Source organism: Miniopterus natalensis, chromosome 10 (assembly GCF_054644295.1).
Source record: "Miniopterus natalensis isolate mMinNat1 chromosome 10, mMinNat1.hap1, whole genome shotgun sequence".
Lineage (NCBI taxonomy): Eukaryota > Metazoa > Chordata > Mammalia > Chiroptera > Miniopteridae > Miniopterus > Miniopterus natalensis.
Window position 1 is genome coordinate 45,993,365 of NC_142090.1, and position 14,836 is coordinate 46,008,200.

Genomic DNA, 14,836 nt, shown 5'->3' on the forward strand with positions numbered 1-14,836 from the left:
TTTGAAACTCTTAGACCTTGTTCTCACTAAATTCTGGGGTTCTGTGTCATATTTTCTGCTTTCAATCTCTTTCCCCTTCCTTCTGAGTCCTTCTCACAGAAGCTGCCTGTTACCTAGGCCCTCTCTGTTGGTTTACCATGAACTGAAGCATAATCTCATTCACACTGAATGAGTGTCAGTTGTGAAAAATTAAACCATCTCTGTCTAAGTCAGTAATACCGGGAGTAATCTCTCCCTAGACAAATGTAGCATTCAGCTGCTGCTGCTTTTTTTTTTCTCCTTTGTAAACCAGAATATTTATTGCACCACTAATCATTGAAATTCTTAAGATGAGCTGGATGCTGCCCTCTTGGATTTAGGTGTTGTTCCTTCACAGAGTCCAGGCCTGAATCTGCAGCATACAATAGGTGCCTTATTTAACCAGTCCCAGTGGTGTTTCCTTGGTTAGCCTTTGTACTCCAGTTATTCCTCCCCTTCCACTTGGCCGGGTAGCCGTACTTGCAGCAGGTGGGCCCCTGAAGGTGGTATCCTCGAGCCACTGTGACAGCCAGCGTGTGTGTCTCGTTGTGGCACTTTCCCAGCGATGATGTTTCCCTTGGTCATCTTGCTTCTGTGGCCAAGACCAAAGAGCTCAGCTTCTTAATGTAAAAAGTTGTCCTCGTCTTGAGTTTCCGAGAATAATATTATATTGATTTAAGGAATTCTCATTTCAGTGATTTTATTTAATTACATCAGACTGTCAAAATGAAGTGGTGATAAACTGTTCCCTTTTGTTTAGATCATTATTACAGAATAAAATTAGCCGGGCCGGCGTGGCTCAGCACTTAAGCATCGACCTAGGATCCGGGAGATGGAGGCTCGATTCCCGGTCAGGGCACATGCCCGGGTTGTGTGCTTGATCCCCAGCAGGGGGCGTGCAGGAGGCAGCCGATCAGTGACTCATCATTGATGTTTCTGTTTCTCTTTCCCTCTCCCTTCCTCTCTGTCTGAAGTCAATAAAAAATATATATACATATATTTTAAAAGAGTAAAATTAATGTCATATGAATTATTTTTTAATGGTTACAGAATAACTTACTATATAATCTCTGTTGTTCCTGTTGGTCATATGCCCTTTATGTTTAAAAGTAAAACTTAAGAATTATAGGACTTTTTGTGTGTGTCAAAGCGCAAAAGGCTAAATCTGTTCTGAATTCACCCATTTGTAAGCAAACTGGAGTTTTTTTCCCTTCCAGACTCGTTCAGTTTTATATACAAATTGGAAGCAAAACTTCAGGCATTACCTGCATCAAACCAAGAGCTAGAAATGAAGGTAAGCTGCTATCTTTGATAGAAACTACAGTTACTATTGGTGAATTAGTTATTTTATCTCTCAAAGTTGGGCCAGGATTTTGCAAACTGATCCACTGCCCTGAATCATTCCTTTTCTTCTCTCTGTCATTGAATGGACAGTTGCATAGAGCCATGATCTCCAAGATTCCGCATCCAGATTCTTAAACCCAAAAAGCATCATGTCTGCTCAGGGCCAAACTATATTTGTCCTAGGTACCCTGATAATTTATAACTTTCCACAGCGAGGAAAAAAAAACAGCTGAGACCTTTACATTCAGCATGGGGGCTAGAAACTTGTTTGCATAGGCCATTACTGAATGCATTTCCAATGCTACTTTCTGCCCATAAACATTCTGGGGGTACTAAAATTCTTGGGTAGGAGGAGCAGTTTCCAGTAATAATAAACATTAACTGAGCACATATTATACAAGGCCCTGTATCAAGTGTTTTATCTGTGTTAGTTCATTTAATCTCCATCATACCCCTTTGCCAGAAGTACTCTTAGTAGTCCTATTTTATGATATAGAAGCTGAGGTATAGGGAAGTCAAGCAACTTACCCAAGATCATGCAGTCAGTAAGCGGGTTAACAGGGATTCAAACCACTTGCACTGGATCCAGACCCCATGACTTAACCACCACGCTATATACTGCCTCTCTTCTTGCCCAGAACGCTGCCCTTTTAGGCATCCATACCATCCTCTGCTTCAGTGATTCAGTTCTGAAAGAAATGCAGAAGGCTTGAAGCATGCAAGGCGGCTTTCAGAAGCTCTACAAATATGATGAGGCTCCTTAAGAGACTCTGAATGTGAATTGGCTCCTAGCATAAAATCCATGGGCTTCTCAGACAGGTCCTTCTCCAAACCCTGATCTCATACATGTCATGTGAAGAGTTTTATAGCTTCTAAGTGTATTATTATCTCAGGCCTGACTGTAAAACACATTGGCTTAAACAGTACCTGTTAGCCAGTAGAGCTACAGATAGCTCTGTTCATAAATTCTAAATGTCCTTGGCCATAACAGTCACTAACTGAAAGCTTTCATGACTTTTTCTGAGTATCTCAGTACTTTTAGTCTAGTAATTATCCAGATCATCTACTTACTGATGCAGCAGTCTAGAAACTTTTATAGATCATGTTGTGTTCCTTAATATCTTCAACAAGTATTTATTAAGAATCTGCTCTAAGCCAGGCACTGTTCTAGTGAGCTGCAGATACAGTGTCACCAAGAGACTGATGCATCAGTCGTGATGAGTTAGGTTATGCTACAGCTCCCTAAGTCTCAGTGGGTTAATATGTATTTCTCCTTTGTGCTGCATTTCATCCTGGATCATCTGAGGTCCTCATTCTAGCACAGAAAATAATGAAGCAGTTGCTGGGTAGATTATGGGTATTGCCAGCCATGCAGCAAATGGAGAGTGTGGTGACAGGGACAAGAAGTGCAAATTACCATGTGTCAGAAGGGGAAGAACCAGTGTGGCACCACTGACCAGAGCAGACTAAACCCCCGCCTTAAGGGCACATGCATTCTAGTGAGAGGAGTTAGAAAATGAACAATAAAGAAAAGAAATAAGCAAGAGGCTAGACTGATGTGCTCGATGAAAATAAATAAGCTGATGAGATGGAAAGTAAATTTATTCAGGGGGACATGTTGATTTAGATAAAATGAGGGGTTCCCTGAGGAAGTGACATTTAGGTAGAAATCTAAAGGATAAGAAGAAGCCAGCACAGCTCAGGAGAAGTTTTCCTGGCAGAAGAAACAGCAAACACCATGAGGTGGAAAAGCACTGTGGTCCTGGAGGAACAGAAAAAAGGCCACTGTGGCTTAGGGCTCATAATGGTTGGGGAGTGGTCTGTAATAAGGGACAGACAGGAGCTGGGCCATGTTAAGAAGAAGGGGTCTGAATCCATGTGTCTTGGAAACCAACTGAGGGTTTTTAAGCCAGCCAGCAACATAATATTGTGTTTATAAGATTACCCTATAGAAACTATATGAAATGCAAAACAAATGAATATTTCTCAAACACGTGCTTTGCCCGTGCAGAGATAGGAGCTTTGAGGGGTGCAAAAAAAAGACTTAGTCATGTCCTCAGGTAAAGCATTTTGATGTTTTCTTTAACCTTTGTAATAAAATTACTATTTCAAAGTAGTTTGTGGTTGGGATAGTGTAGTAATTGTGTGCCTGACTCCTGAAAATTACCAATCTGTACCCCTATTTGCATATAAGCTAAAAACAAAACCTCTGACCAAAGTGTATTAGGAAGCATCCACTTTTCACAGGTATTAGGCTCTCTTCTACACAACCTCTGGTTACAGTGCTGTTACATGCCTTTGGGGCAAATTCCCTTAGGGTCCCTTTAGGAAAAAACAACTTCTGCTCAGCTACTCTTGAGCCATTTTCCTGAACTCACTGCTGGCCATGTAATTCACATCCCACAGGCATTTCTTAGCCTTTTATTGAAAACTGGTTGTTAAAATGTAAATCTTTCTAAATCCTTGAACAAATCTTTTTCAGTGATGAAAGTAAAGATGTTTTACTTACCCAAGCTGAAACCTCAATTTACATATTTGGAATTAAAATCAAAATTAGGCTATTTCCTATATGACTGGGCAGAATGCAGATGGAGTTATAATTTAAAAAGAGAAATGTTTTACAAGACTTAAACGTTCGGTAGATGAGCTAAAATGGCTTAGTTTATTCAGATACGCAGTGTGTTAGATGACGCAGCTAATGAGGCTCAGCAGTTGATATAAAATATGGATATTGCTGGTTTTCCTTATTGCATTTCTCCACTCTTTCATACTTCTCCGGGGGGCATTTCTTTCTTGTCCTTTGGAATTGGGAGTCCTCATCTCTGCAGACTTTGCTGCTGCCTGAAGGTATATGTGACTCTCCTGAAAAAGTAATGAGGAGAAAGGCAACAGGCAGAAACCAGATGGAGTACGGGCCTCTTGAGCCACACTGCTCATCTTTTAATGTACATCTGAATCCCTTTGGAGGCTTGTTCAAATGCAGATCCTGATTCAGTAGGACGGGGCTGGTATGCTACATAACAGATTTCTCTAAAACTGAGTGGCCGAAAGCCATTTCTGTGAGTCAGGCATTCAGGAGCAGCTTAGCTGGATAGTTCTGGCTCAGGATTTCTCATGAGGCTGAATACAAGATAAAGGCCAGGTGGGGTGCAATCCTCTGCAGACTCAGCTAGGGCTGGAAGACCTATTTCCAAGATTGCCCACTTATGTGGCTCTTGGCAAGAGGCCTCAGTATCTCAGTATGTGGACCTGTCCACAGGCTGCTTGAGTGTCCTTATTACTATGGTGAGCAGTTAGACAGACATGAGCAAAGAAAGGATGATTAACCAGGTACAGAAGGTCCCTAGAGCAAACGCCCTAGGTGCCTAGCAATGAGCAAAACTGGGAAAACGGAGACCTCACCCCCAGAGTGACTTCTCCTCCCCTAGTATATCACTGTCATGCGGCTTAGACCCCCTGACCTTTCATATCTCTGGCCATGCAGTTCGGACCCTCCCCTGACCTTTCCCCTGGCATGTCACTAGTCATGAGGTTGACCCCCTTGGAGGAGGAACAGGGGCCAAATATTGGCCTCATGTGACTCCCAGGCAGGCCCTTGAAAAACCACTCCCTTAAGCATTAACCCCTAGAGAGAAGAACATCTAGGCCTCAGTTACATTTCAGCTCCAGGCCCAGAAAAGCAGCAAAACCAGGCAAGTGATGCCATGATTGACCTCAGGACCAGCTGCCCAGGTGCCAACCAATCAGTAGAGACCACAACCCTGAAAGGACACACCTGGAAAACTAATGAATATTTTATTGTGATCCTCCCCTGGGGCCTCCCCTCAAATCCCTATCCTTAAAAGCCCTTAGGACTCAGGACCCAGTAAGCTGTCCCTCTCGAGCACACTCAGGCCTTTCCTATGCCCCTCCCCTTTCTGCCCCAGGCATGTTACCTTTACCTTTCTCTCTCCTAAACTCCAAGGGCCCCTTCTTTTGCCTCTGTAACTTGTTTCCTGAGTCCATTTCTTCTACCTGTCACTTCTACCTTTGTGACTTTCTAAATAAACTTTCTCTTATAGTTCAGTCTTGGCTCTTTCTTTCTTAGCCAGAACTCAAGTACCAGGGTTGCTGAACCGAGGTCCAATTGCCTGCAACATTCTGGTGCCATTTTAGCTGCCAACGTTACGTCTCCCCTGACTTTCCTCAGAGCGAGAGATCCATGAGAGCGAGCAAGGAAGAAAGTGCAGGTGCCTTTTCTGGCCAGTCAGTCACCACTGTCGCCCCTAACATATCCTAGTTACTAGAAGCAAGGTACTATATCCAGCCTCACTCAAAAAGAGGAGGCTTAAGCTCCACTTTTTGAAGGGAAGAGTGTTAAACAATTTGTGAACATGTTTTAAAACCACCACAGGTAGGGCCTCCTCCTAGGTGATGTAAGTTCTGGTCCTTGGGCCATACTTTCAGTAGAAGATACTAGAAAGGACCAGCCAGTGAGATGATTTTATTGTCATGATGCTTCATTTCTGGTACTGTAACCTACCTCCTGAATAGGTCACCGCAGGTAACTATCTAAGTTATTGTCTCTCTCTCTCCTCTTAGTGATTGTAAACCATATCCACACAAATTGATAGCCACAAGTAAAACTAAATGTTAAAATGTCTGTTCTTTCAGCCACCCCAAATAACGTTAACACATGGGTCATTCCTGGCCGGGTGTGGCTCAGCGGTTGAGCGTCGACCTAGGATTCAGGCGATCAGGGTTCAATTCCCAGTCAGGGCACATGCCCCAGTTGCGGACTCGATCAATGACTCTCTCATCATTGATGTTTCTATCTCTCTCTCTCCCTCTCCTTTCCTCTCTGAAATCAATAAAGATATATTAAAAAAAAAAAAAATACATGGGTCGTATTTTGAGCAAGCATCAAGGATTGGAAACTGAAGTTTTGCCAAAGGCTCTTCAACTTAACAAGAATAAACACTAGAAACAGCCTAACTTCAATTTTCTTCATGACCTTTGGTGTGACTCTCTCTTCTCCAACACATGGGTCTCACCTCCACCCAATAAAGCACTAACTGCCCATCTCTACACCTGTATACAGCATCCTCTCTCCCCAAAGAGTTTGTATTCTTTGAGTATTTTAATCCTCTCGCTAAAAATAATGATTTCTTCTATTTTAAATATGGTAGGATTTATTCTTCTGAGACTCCTAATTTTTTGCATATCAATTATTATTGTTCCTGGCATCATCTCTTATCAGATATGGTGACAATAATTCCATGTGCTATCAATAAGCCTTAAAAGACTTTCTTTATATTTCATTATAATATTTTTTAAACTCTTTGTTAATCAGCATGATATAGGATTGAAATATTCTGGTCAGGTAATAATGGGGGAATTAAAAAATCATTTTATGTACCATGAATGATTTAAATTTTTCCAAAAAGATTAAAATATAATAAAATTAATATAATGAATACAACTTTCCTGAACATAATTTCTGTGAATACTCAGAAATTACTTCAGTATCCAGTCATAATTATTAATATGAAGTGCCAGTTTTAGGAGAATTATGGAATAGGCAATTACATAGATGTCAAGAAAACCCTCTACCCCCCCTTCAAAAAAAATGTATATAAATCTCCTGTTGATTCCCACTATTTCATCATTAGCTATTTTTCCTTCACATTCATCATTACTCTTTCCCTGCGTCCTCTTTTAAAATAAAAATGTTTCTGGGAGAAGTAACAGGGGTGACACATGAGGTCCCTTAAACTCTAATGTGCAGGTCCCTAAATCATATCACTCTGGTGATAGACAGAGGGACGTTGGGTGGATGGGATAAGTGAAAGAGGAAAGGGTGACACAGAGAAAGGAAAGTAGAACTAACATTGGAGGGGAGTGAGTTTTTCTGCTTTGCAATTCAATAATTTTACTTTATTCAGACTTCAGTGACCAAGGTCTGACAAAGTGTGAAGAGTCAGTAAAGGATCCTTCTGCTTAACAGAATTTCAAATCGGGCCTCTCTTACCATCTGGTGCTTCAGCAGAAAAGTGCACTGCTTGTCTTTGTGCTGGGGAGACTGAGATATTCCTTCTGAGTATATAATAATGATATGAGACTGTAATATTCAAGACAGAATCTAAAATTCAAATACATAATCCAGAGTGATTTTTATGTTCCCCTTACTAACCTACTCATTGCTCATACAACACTGAGTGGTCTTTAAAAGAGCTTATGAATTTTTTTTCTCCATTTCCTGGGAGTTGGTGCATTAGAAACTGTCAAGAAATTGATGAGCCTTCAGGTCTACTAATTCATTCTTTGGAAGTTAGATGTATGTGCCCTCATTCTATGAGATGCAATTTGAAGTTTTGCTGCAGTCTTGCCATTTAAAAAATACTGTTCATTGCCTTTTTTGCCTCTAGGAAAGCTGTCCAAGTAACTGGATTTATGTCTTTTAACTCAGGGCTTATTGTTCAGTATTCAAATGACAATGGAATATTCTGGCATTTGCTTCGAGAGTTGGACTTCATGTCATTTCTGGAACCACAGATCATTTCCATTGACCTGCCACGGGAGGCTAAGACACCTGCAACGGCTTTCCGATGGTGGCAACCCCAACATGGCAAGTTACTGCTCACCCCAACTTCCGTGGTAGCATTTAGGTCTTATAGTTAAAGCCACATTGTATTGTGTGTTTCTTAATTTGCTATCGATTTCTAGAGAACTTGATTTAAATGCACTGTCATAAAGATATGTATATTGTACATAACGAACCTTCTCTAACTGCCCTTATTCATCTGATTTCAGGGAAGCATTCAGCCCAGTGGGCCTTGGATGATGTCCTTATCGGAATGAATGACAGCTCTCAAACTGGGTTTCAAGACAAGTTTGATGGCTCTATAGATTTGCAAGCTAACTGGTATCGAATCCAAGGAGGTCAAGTTGACATTGACTGTCTCTCTATGGCTACTGCTCTGATATTCACTGAAAACATAGGTATATATTTTCACCAGATAAAGGGAGAATATTTAATTAACTAAAGGACTAAATTAACTAAAACCCAAGAGGAGATTCTCTAATGCAAAACTGTGTGCGTAACTGTCTGTGCTGAGGCAGGCTCTTGGAAAAAAAAAAGTTCTATTTCCTCTAATATAACTTGGTGAACCCAATGACAGTTTTTGTTAGAACTCTCTTTCATAGAGCATGTATAATATGACTAAGGTTTATTAAAAGAAGAGCAAAATATATCTATCTGAAGACATTCCTTTGTTTCATAACTTGCAGAATTACAGACTTAAGACTCTATATTCACCCTTCTCGAGATAGTTCAGTTCTTCAGGTTAGCAGCCTTCCATGTTTTCGAGTCTATGTCAATCAAATAAAATTCAGTGTGTTCCAAAAAAATGTATGTGCACTTCAACAGCTTATAGCTCAGTTTTGAAAATGAAATGTATTTTAATAAACACTGCATTTATAATTATTCAAAGTGTGTGTATACATTTTGTGAGGACACCCTATACTTACCATGAGACAAAAAGTCAAAGGACATATAAGGCACTTAGGAGAAGACATGATTTTCATTTGCTACTGAACATGTATATGACAAGCATAAATGCCAAATAAGAAAAGAGAGCACAGTTATATGCTGCCCATTAAACTTTTCCTTTTTTGTAGGAAAACCTCGTTATGCTGAGACCTGGGACTTTCATGTGTCAGCATCAACCTTCTTGCAGTTTGAAATGAGCATGGGCTGTAGCAAGCCCTTCAGCGACTCCCACAGCGTTCAGCTCCAGTATTCTCTGAACAATGGCAGGGACTGGCATCTTGTCACCGAAGAGTGTGTCCCTCCAACCATTGGCTGTCTGCACTACACAGAAAGTTCAATTTACACCTCAGAAAGATTCCAGAATTGGAAGCGGATCACTGTCTACCTTCCACTCTCCACCATGTGAGAATTGTCATTTGGCTACATGGGAGAACTTTCTTTAGGTTTCTGTCACCTAATTTGAAAATAATTGTGTTTCCACTTGGCAATTCTATTACTTTCTCATGCTAATTATGCACAGAGTGTGCCAGGAAGAAAAGTGCAAGGTACTTTGGGCTGCATTCTTTAATGTGGTGAGGAGTTCTAAAGCTTTTCAAGGCTGAGCTTTTCTTTCCTTTTTTTTTAAATTCATCTTTATTGTTGAAAGTATTAAAGGTGTCCCACTTTTCCCCCCAATTGACCCCCTCCACCTCGCTCCCACCCCTCCCCAGGCCTTCACCCCATTATTGACTGTGTCTATTGATTATGCATGCATATATGCATATAACTTCTTTGGTTAATCTCTTCCCACCCTCTACCCCCTTCCCTCTTTCCTCTGAAATATGATCGTCTGTTACATGTGTCAGTGTCTCTGGGTCTATTTAGTTTGTCAGATTCTTTTGTTCATTAGCTTCTTCTTAAAGAAGGCCCTTTAACATTTCCTGTAGTGCTGGTGTGGTGGTGATGAACTCCTTTAGCTTTTGCTTATCTGTGAAGCTCTTTATCTGATTTTCAGTTTTAAATGATAGCTTTGCTGGGTAGAGTAAACTTGATTGTAGTTCCTTGTTTTTCATCACTTTGAATATTTCTTGCCACTCCCTTCTGGCCTGCAAAGTTTCTGTTGAGAAATCAGCTGACAGCCGTATGGGTGCTCCCTTGTAGGTAACTAACTACTTTTTTCTTGCTGCTTTTAAGAGTCTCTCTTTGTCTTTAACCTTTGGCATTTTAATTATGATGTATCTTGCTGTGGGCCACTTTGGGTTCTTGTTTGGGACCCTCTGTGCTTCCTGGACTTGTAAGTCTATTTCTTTCCTCAGGTAGGGGAAGTTTTCTGTAATTATTTTTTCAAGTAGGTTTTCAATGTCTTGCTCTCTTTCCTCTCCTTCTGGCACCCCAAAAATACAAATGTTGGGCCTCTTGAAGTTGTCCCAGAGGCTCCTTATACTATTTTCATATTTCTGGATTCTTTTTTCTTTTTGCTCTTCTGGTTGGGTGTTTTTTGTTTCCTCATGTTCCAAATTGATGATTTGCTTCTCAGCGTCCTCTACTCTACTGTTGATTCCCTGTAAATTATTCTTCATTTGTTTGTGTGGCCTTCCTTTCAAATTGGTACTTTATTATGTCCTTGATTTTCTCAGTTGTTTTCGTAATACTCTTACTAATATGGTTGAGCATCCTTATAAACAAAAGTCTGAACTCTGTATCTGTTAGCTTGCTTGGATCTATTTCATTTAGTTCCTCTTCTAGAGGTTTCTTCTGTTCTTTCTTTGTGACATGTTTCTTTGCCTCCACATTTTGGCTGCTTCCAGGTGTTTGTTTCTATGTATTAGGTAGAGCTGCTATGTCTCCTGGAATTTGTAGAGCGGCTTTGTGTAGTAGGTGTCTTGTAGGGCCCAGGGGCTCAGCCTCCCCAGTCACCTGAGCTGGGCCTTCTAGGTGCATCCCTGTGTGGGCTGTGTGCACAGTCCTGTTGTAACTGAGCCTTGGTTGTTTTTGGCACCACTGGGAAGAATTGACCCCCAGGCCAATTGGCTGTGAGGACCAGTTGCAACTACAGCCAGAGAGCTGCTGTGCTGGAGACACCCCTATGGAACAGGATTTACTTCAGTGGAGCTTTAGTGTTCACCAAGTGTGCCCCTTGAGTGTGTCACTTGTGGATGTGGTAGGGTTGTAATCCAGCATGGTCCAGTCTGACCACCAGGTGCACTGTCTCTGGGGCCTCCTGGGAGGTGCAAAGTCAGCCTGCGCCAGTGCCTTGCCCAGGGCCACCCATCATAAGCTACACAGCAAACCGTAGTTGGCTGCTACTTGTGCTGGGGTTGGTATTTTCCAGGAGAGGCCAAGCTGTGAACCAATGCAAGCTGCCACTAGTGCTAGGCCTGGGGCCACTTATCAAGCTGTATGGGGCACACTGCCACTTGTTTGAGAGATTTTACGAAAGTCCTAAGCTTGAGGCCACTTGCACAGAAAAGCCACTGGAAATGGCCTGGATGAGCCTGCAGGTGGGGAGGGGCGGGGCCTCTGGGAATCACAGGGCGGGGCCAAAGGTGTGAGTCAGGTGCTAGAGATTCAAATATGGTGCCTGTCTGCTCTGTCTGGGGGAGGACTCGCCAAAGGATCAATGGCCTCTGCCAGCTCTTCTGCCTGGGAGAAAGCTGCCCCTCCACCTCTGGCCCCAATCTCAGGCAGGTTAGTTCCTCCCCAAGTGTCCCAGGTCCTTTCAAGCTGCTACCCGGCGCTGGGCTCAGAGGGAGCAGGTCTGAATGAGTCCATGCACAGGCCTTTTAAGAGGAGCTGCTGGGGCTCCCGCAGCCTCGTGACCCTCAGCCACAGTCCCTGCTGGTTTCACAGCCCAAAGTTGTGGGGATTTCTCTTCCCAGCCCTGGAGCCCTGGGCTGGGGGCCCGATGTGGGGCTGGGACCCCTTGCTCCTCCGGGAAACCTCCACCGCCAAGATTCCCTCCCAGGTTTAAACCGGGGCACCGGGTGTGGGCCCACAACAGTGTCTCCGTAATTCAGCCCCAATCCGCCCACGTCTCCGCCCCTCCTACCGGTCTCAATGCTTCTTGAGTTCCCTGGTTGTAGGGCTTCTGTTCAGCCAGATTTCAGGAGGCTCTGAGTGATGGTGATTCTGTATTTTAGTTGTGATTTTGATGTGGTTGCGGGAGGCGGTGGGTACAGCTGTTACCTACACCGCCATCTCGCTTCCTCCAAGGTTGAGCTTTTCTGTTCCTCAGCAACGTGAAGGCTGCCCATCAGATTTCATTTTTAAAATAAGTATCTTCCAAATAACCAAACAGATGGCAGGGAGGGTGGAGAATGCAGTAAATCAAAGCATTTAGTATTCAACCTAAAATAGTGTCCTGTGGACCCTAGAGTTTTAAAGGATACTTCCTTGTAGCTCATTTATTCATTTTATTTTTATTCAACAGACATTTGTTGAATCTGTATTGTGTTTTAGGCTTCTGACACACAAATAAGCTGATTCCAGGACACAATACATTATTTAGGATAACAGACATCTAAGCAGTTGTTTATGATATAAAATAATAACAGGTAATACTTAGGGATATTGTTGAAACACAGGGGGATACTATCTAGCTTGGTTTGGGGAGAATGGACAGAGCTTCCTGGAGGGGCTGATGTCTGAACTGAGTCTAAATAAGTGAGTGGGGCTTGCCCAAGTGAAGAGGGCCTACAGGAGGGATGTGAGCTGTTGAAAGCCAAAACAAAATCCCAGAGACCAGAAAAAGCATGAGTTCAAGGGGAAATTCAAGGATTTGGTGCTGTCTGAGTATAACTGTGAGGCAAGAAATAGGGGAAGATAAGGCAAGGGAAGAGGGCAGGTGATGAAGGGACCATGGGTGTCACCTTAAGCAGTTTGGACTTGATGTTGCATGTGTTGGGGAACCATTTAAAAGGTGTCAAGCAGAGTGATGACATGAGTAGATTTACATTTTAGAGCCACCGTGCTGGCAGCTGTGTTGCATTGAAGAAGTTTTGTAGGGAAAACAATAGCACCTGAAAATTTGCTGTTGGAATTCTACTTAAAGTAGACTGCGTTCCACATTCCAAATAACTGGCTGGCACACTCTGCCACATCACCCTCCTAAAGGAGGGCCTGCTGCTGCTGTTTGGTAAGGCTGCATGCACTCCTGGATGAAGTGGCCCTCTGACAGTTAATTCTGAATAACTAACTGCAGATACAATAGGAGACGACAGGAAATGCAATACATCATTCCAGGCCTCGCCTTCAGGGACCAGAATAGAGGCAGAAGTTCAATAGGGCTTCCATTTACTATCTCACAAACCATTTAGGACCTGTAGAACAGGGACCTCATGGCAAGAACTTCATAAGATTTCAACTTTTCCTAGTGTTTGTCATCCTAGGCCTCTTTACTAGTTCTGAATAAAGTGAAAGCCTGACAGCAAAAACTAAAATTCTGCATGTAGTTCAAACACAAAATAGATCCATAGTTCAAAATAACTTTCCCATCACACATGTGTTCGAAGACTCTTGTATGAAAGAAATAGTGAAATATTTTTAAAGCCTGTTTTATACTCTCTTGTTTGTGGTGTAAGAGGAAACAGTACCCAATATTTGGTATGAAAATCAAATGTCTTAAAGAAGAGGGAACTAGAACCTGAAGGAGGATCCTTTAAAGTAAAAGGAGAATTAAAGTAAATGTTCTCGTGCCTTCAAGGTTTCTTGTCAAACTAAGTGTGTTTTCTTTGGTTAGATCTCCCAGGACCCGGTTCAGATGGATCCAGGCCAATTACACTGTGGGAGGCGACACCTGGGCCATTGATAATGTTGTGCTGGCCTCAGGGTGCCCTTGGATGTGCTCAGGACGAGGGATCTGTGATGCTGGACGTTGCGTGTAAGTTAATAAAACTGGCAGTTTCTCTTTTTTATAATGCAAAAATAAACATGGCTTCTTGAACGCAAGACAGATAATGCCTTTTCTCCACTCACTTTTTTCTTAGGTGTGACCGGGGCTTTGGTGGAGCCTACTGTGTTCCTGTCATTCCTCTGCCCTCGATTCTTAAAGATGATTTCAACGGGAACTTACATCCCGACCTTTGGCCGGAAGTGTATGGTGCAGAGAGGGGGAATCTGAATGGTGAAACCATCAAATCTGGAACATCTCTCATTTTTAAAGGGGTCAGATAAGATTCTACTTCTCCATACTACTACTGAAATTCCTTCTTTACTCTCTGCTCCACACAGATGCATTTCTGAATCTGTTCAGATGATGTATTTTATACATAGTTATTGTCTTCTAGACCAAACCATGTTTCCTCTTCTATTCAGCATATTATTTATGATCACTTAGGCATGAAGTTTTTCCTCCACTTTTGCTTTCTTCTTGAATTATAGATATAAAAATTATACAGGTGCAATTTTCTAGAATTTTCACCTCTAGAATATAACACTTTATGTGTTATTGACTATTTAACTTGCAATATTTTTAAAATAGTTTTATGAAAGGTCCTTGCTTTTCCTTGCTTTTTTCTCCCTGCCAATAGAATCATCTTGTGACTCTCAGAAAACCAAACATTTACGTCAAGTTAAATAGCATTCTGAGGCATTGTTAGCATTTTTTTTATTTCATCCTAGATACCTGGTTAGAGAAATATCAAGCAGTTGTATGAAACTCCGTACTGAGCTGGCACATCTTTGTATGTGAATCCATGCTTTATCAAGTCTCTCAGCATGGGACTATCAGCTAATCTAAGTGTGCAAATGAAATCTTTAACAAAAATCTGCATGGGCTTCTGTATAACCTTAATGATTAACACCTAACACTTGAAAATTAGACACCCTGGAACTTTTTCAATTATAGTTAATAGGTGCTGCCTCTCATCCTTGTTTGAATTCAGAATTTTCTCAAGTTTTGGATGAGAAAGAAAAAGTGCTTAGGGGTCTGAGATTTACAAGTCCCTAACAATTATGAGAGACCAA

The 14,836-nt window shown here is 41.9% G+C and overlaps 1 protein-coding gene and 1 pseudogene across 2 annotated transcripts in view; one reads left to right on the forward strand and one right to left on the reverse strand.

Annotated features, from left to right (window-relative positions):
- The window catches only part of RELN (reelin), a 485,569-nt gene that overhangs the window by 394,310 nt on the left and 76,423 nt on the right, over nucleotides 1-14,836 (forward strand). For both annotated transcript variants that reach the window (XM_016219582.2, XM_087821107.1), the window contains exons 31-36: nucleotides 1,236-1,312; nucleotides 7,811-7,969; nucleotides 8,155-8,343; nucleotides 9,022-9,295; nucleotides 13,611-13,751; nucleotides 13,858-14,035. In XM_016219582.2, the coding sequence (XP_016075068.2) occupies nucleotides 1,236-1,312; nucleotides 7,811-7,969; nucleotides 8,155-8,343; nucleotides 9,022-9,295; nucleotides 13,611-13,751; nucleotides 13,858-14,035 (1,018 nt within the window). The remainder of the gene's footprint in view (nucleotides 1-1,235; nucleotides 1,313-7,810; nucleotides 7,970-8,154; nucleotides 8,344-9,021; nucleotides 9,296-13,610; nucleotides 13,752-13,857; nucleotides 14,036-14,836) is intronic.
- LOC148092253 (large ribosomal subunit protein eL37-like) lies at nucleotides 325-1,202 on the reverse strand (annotated as a pseudogene).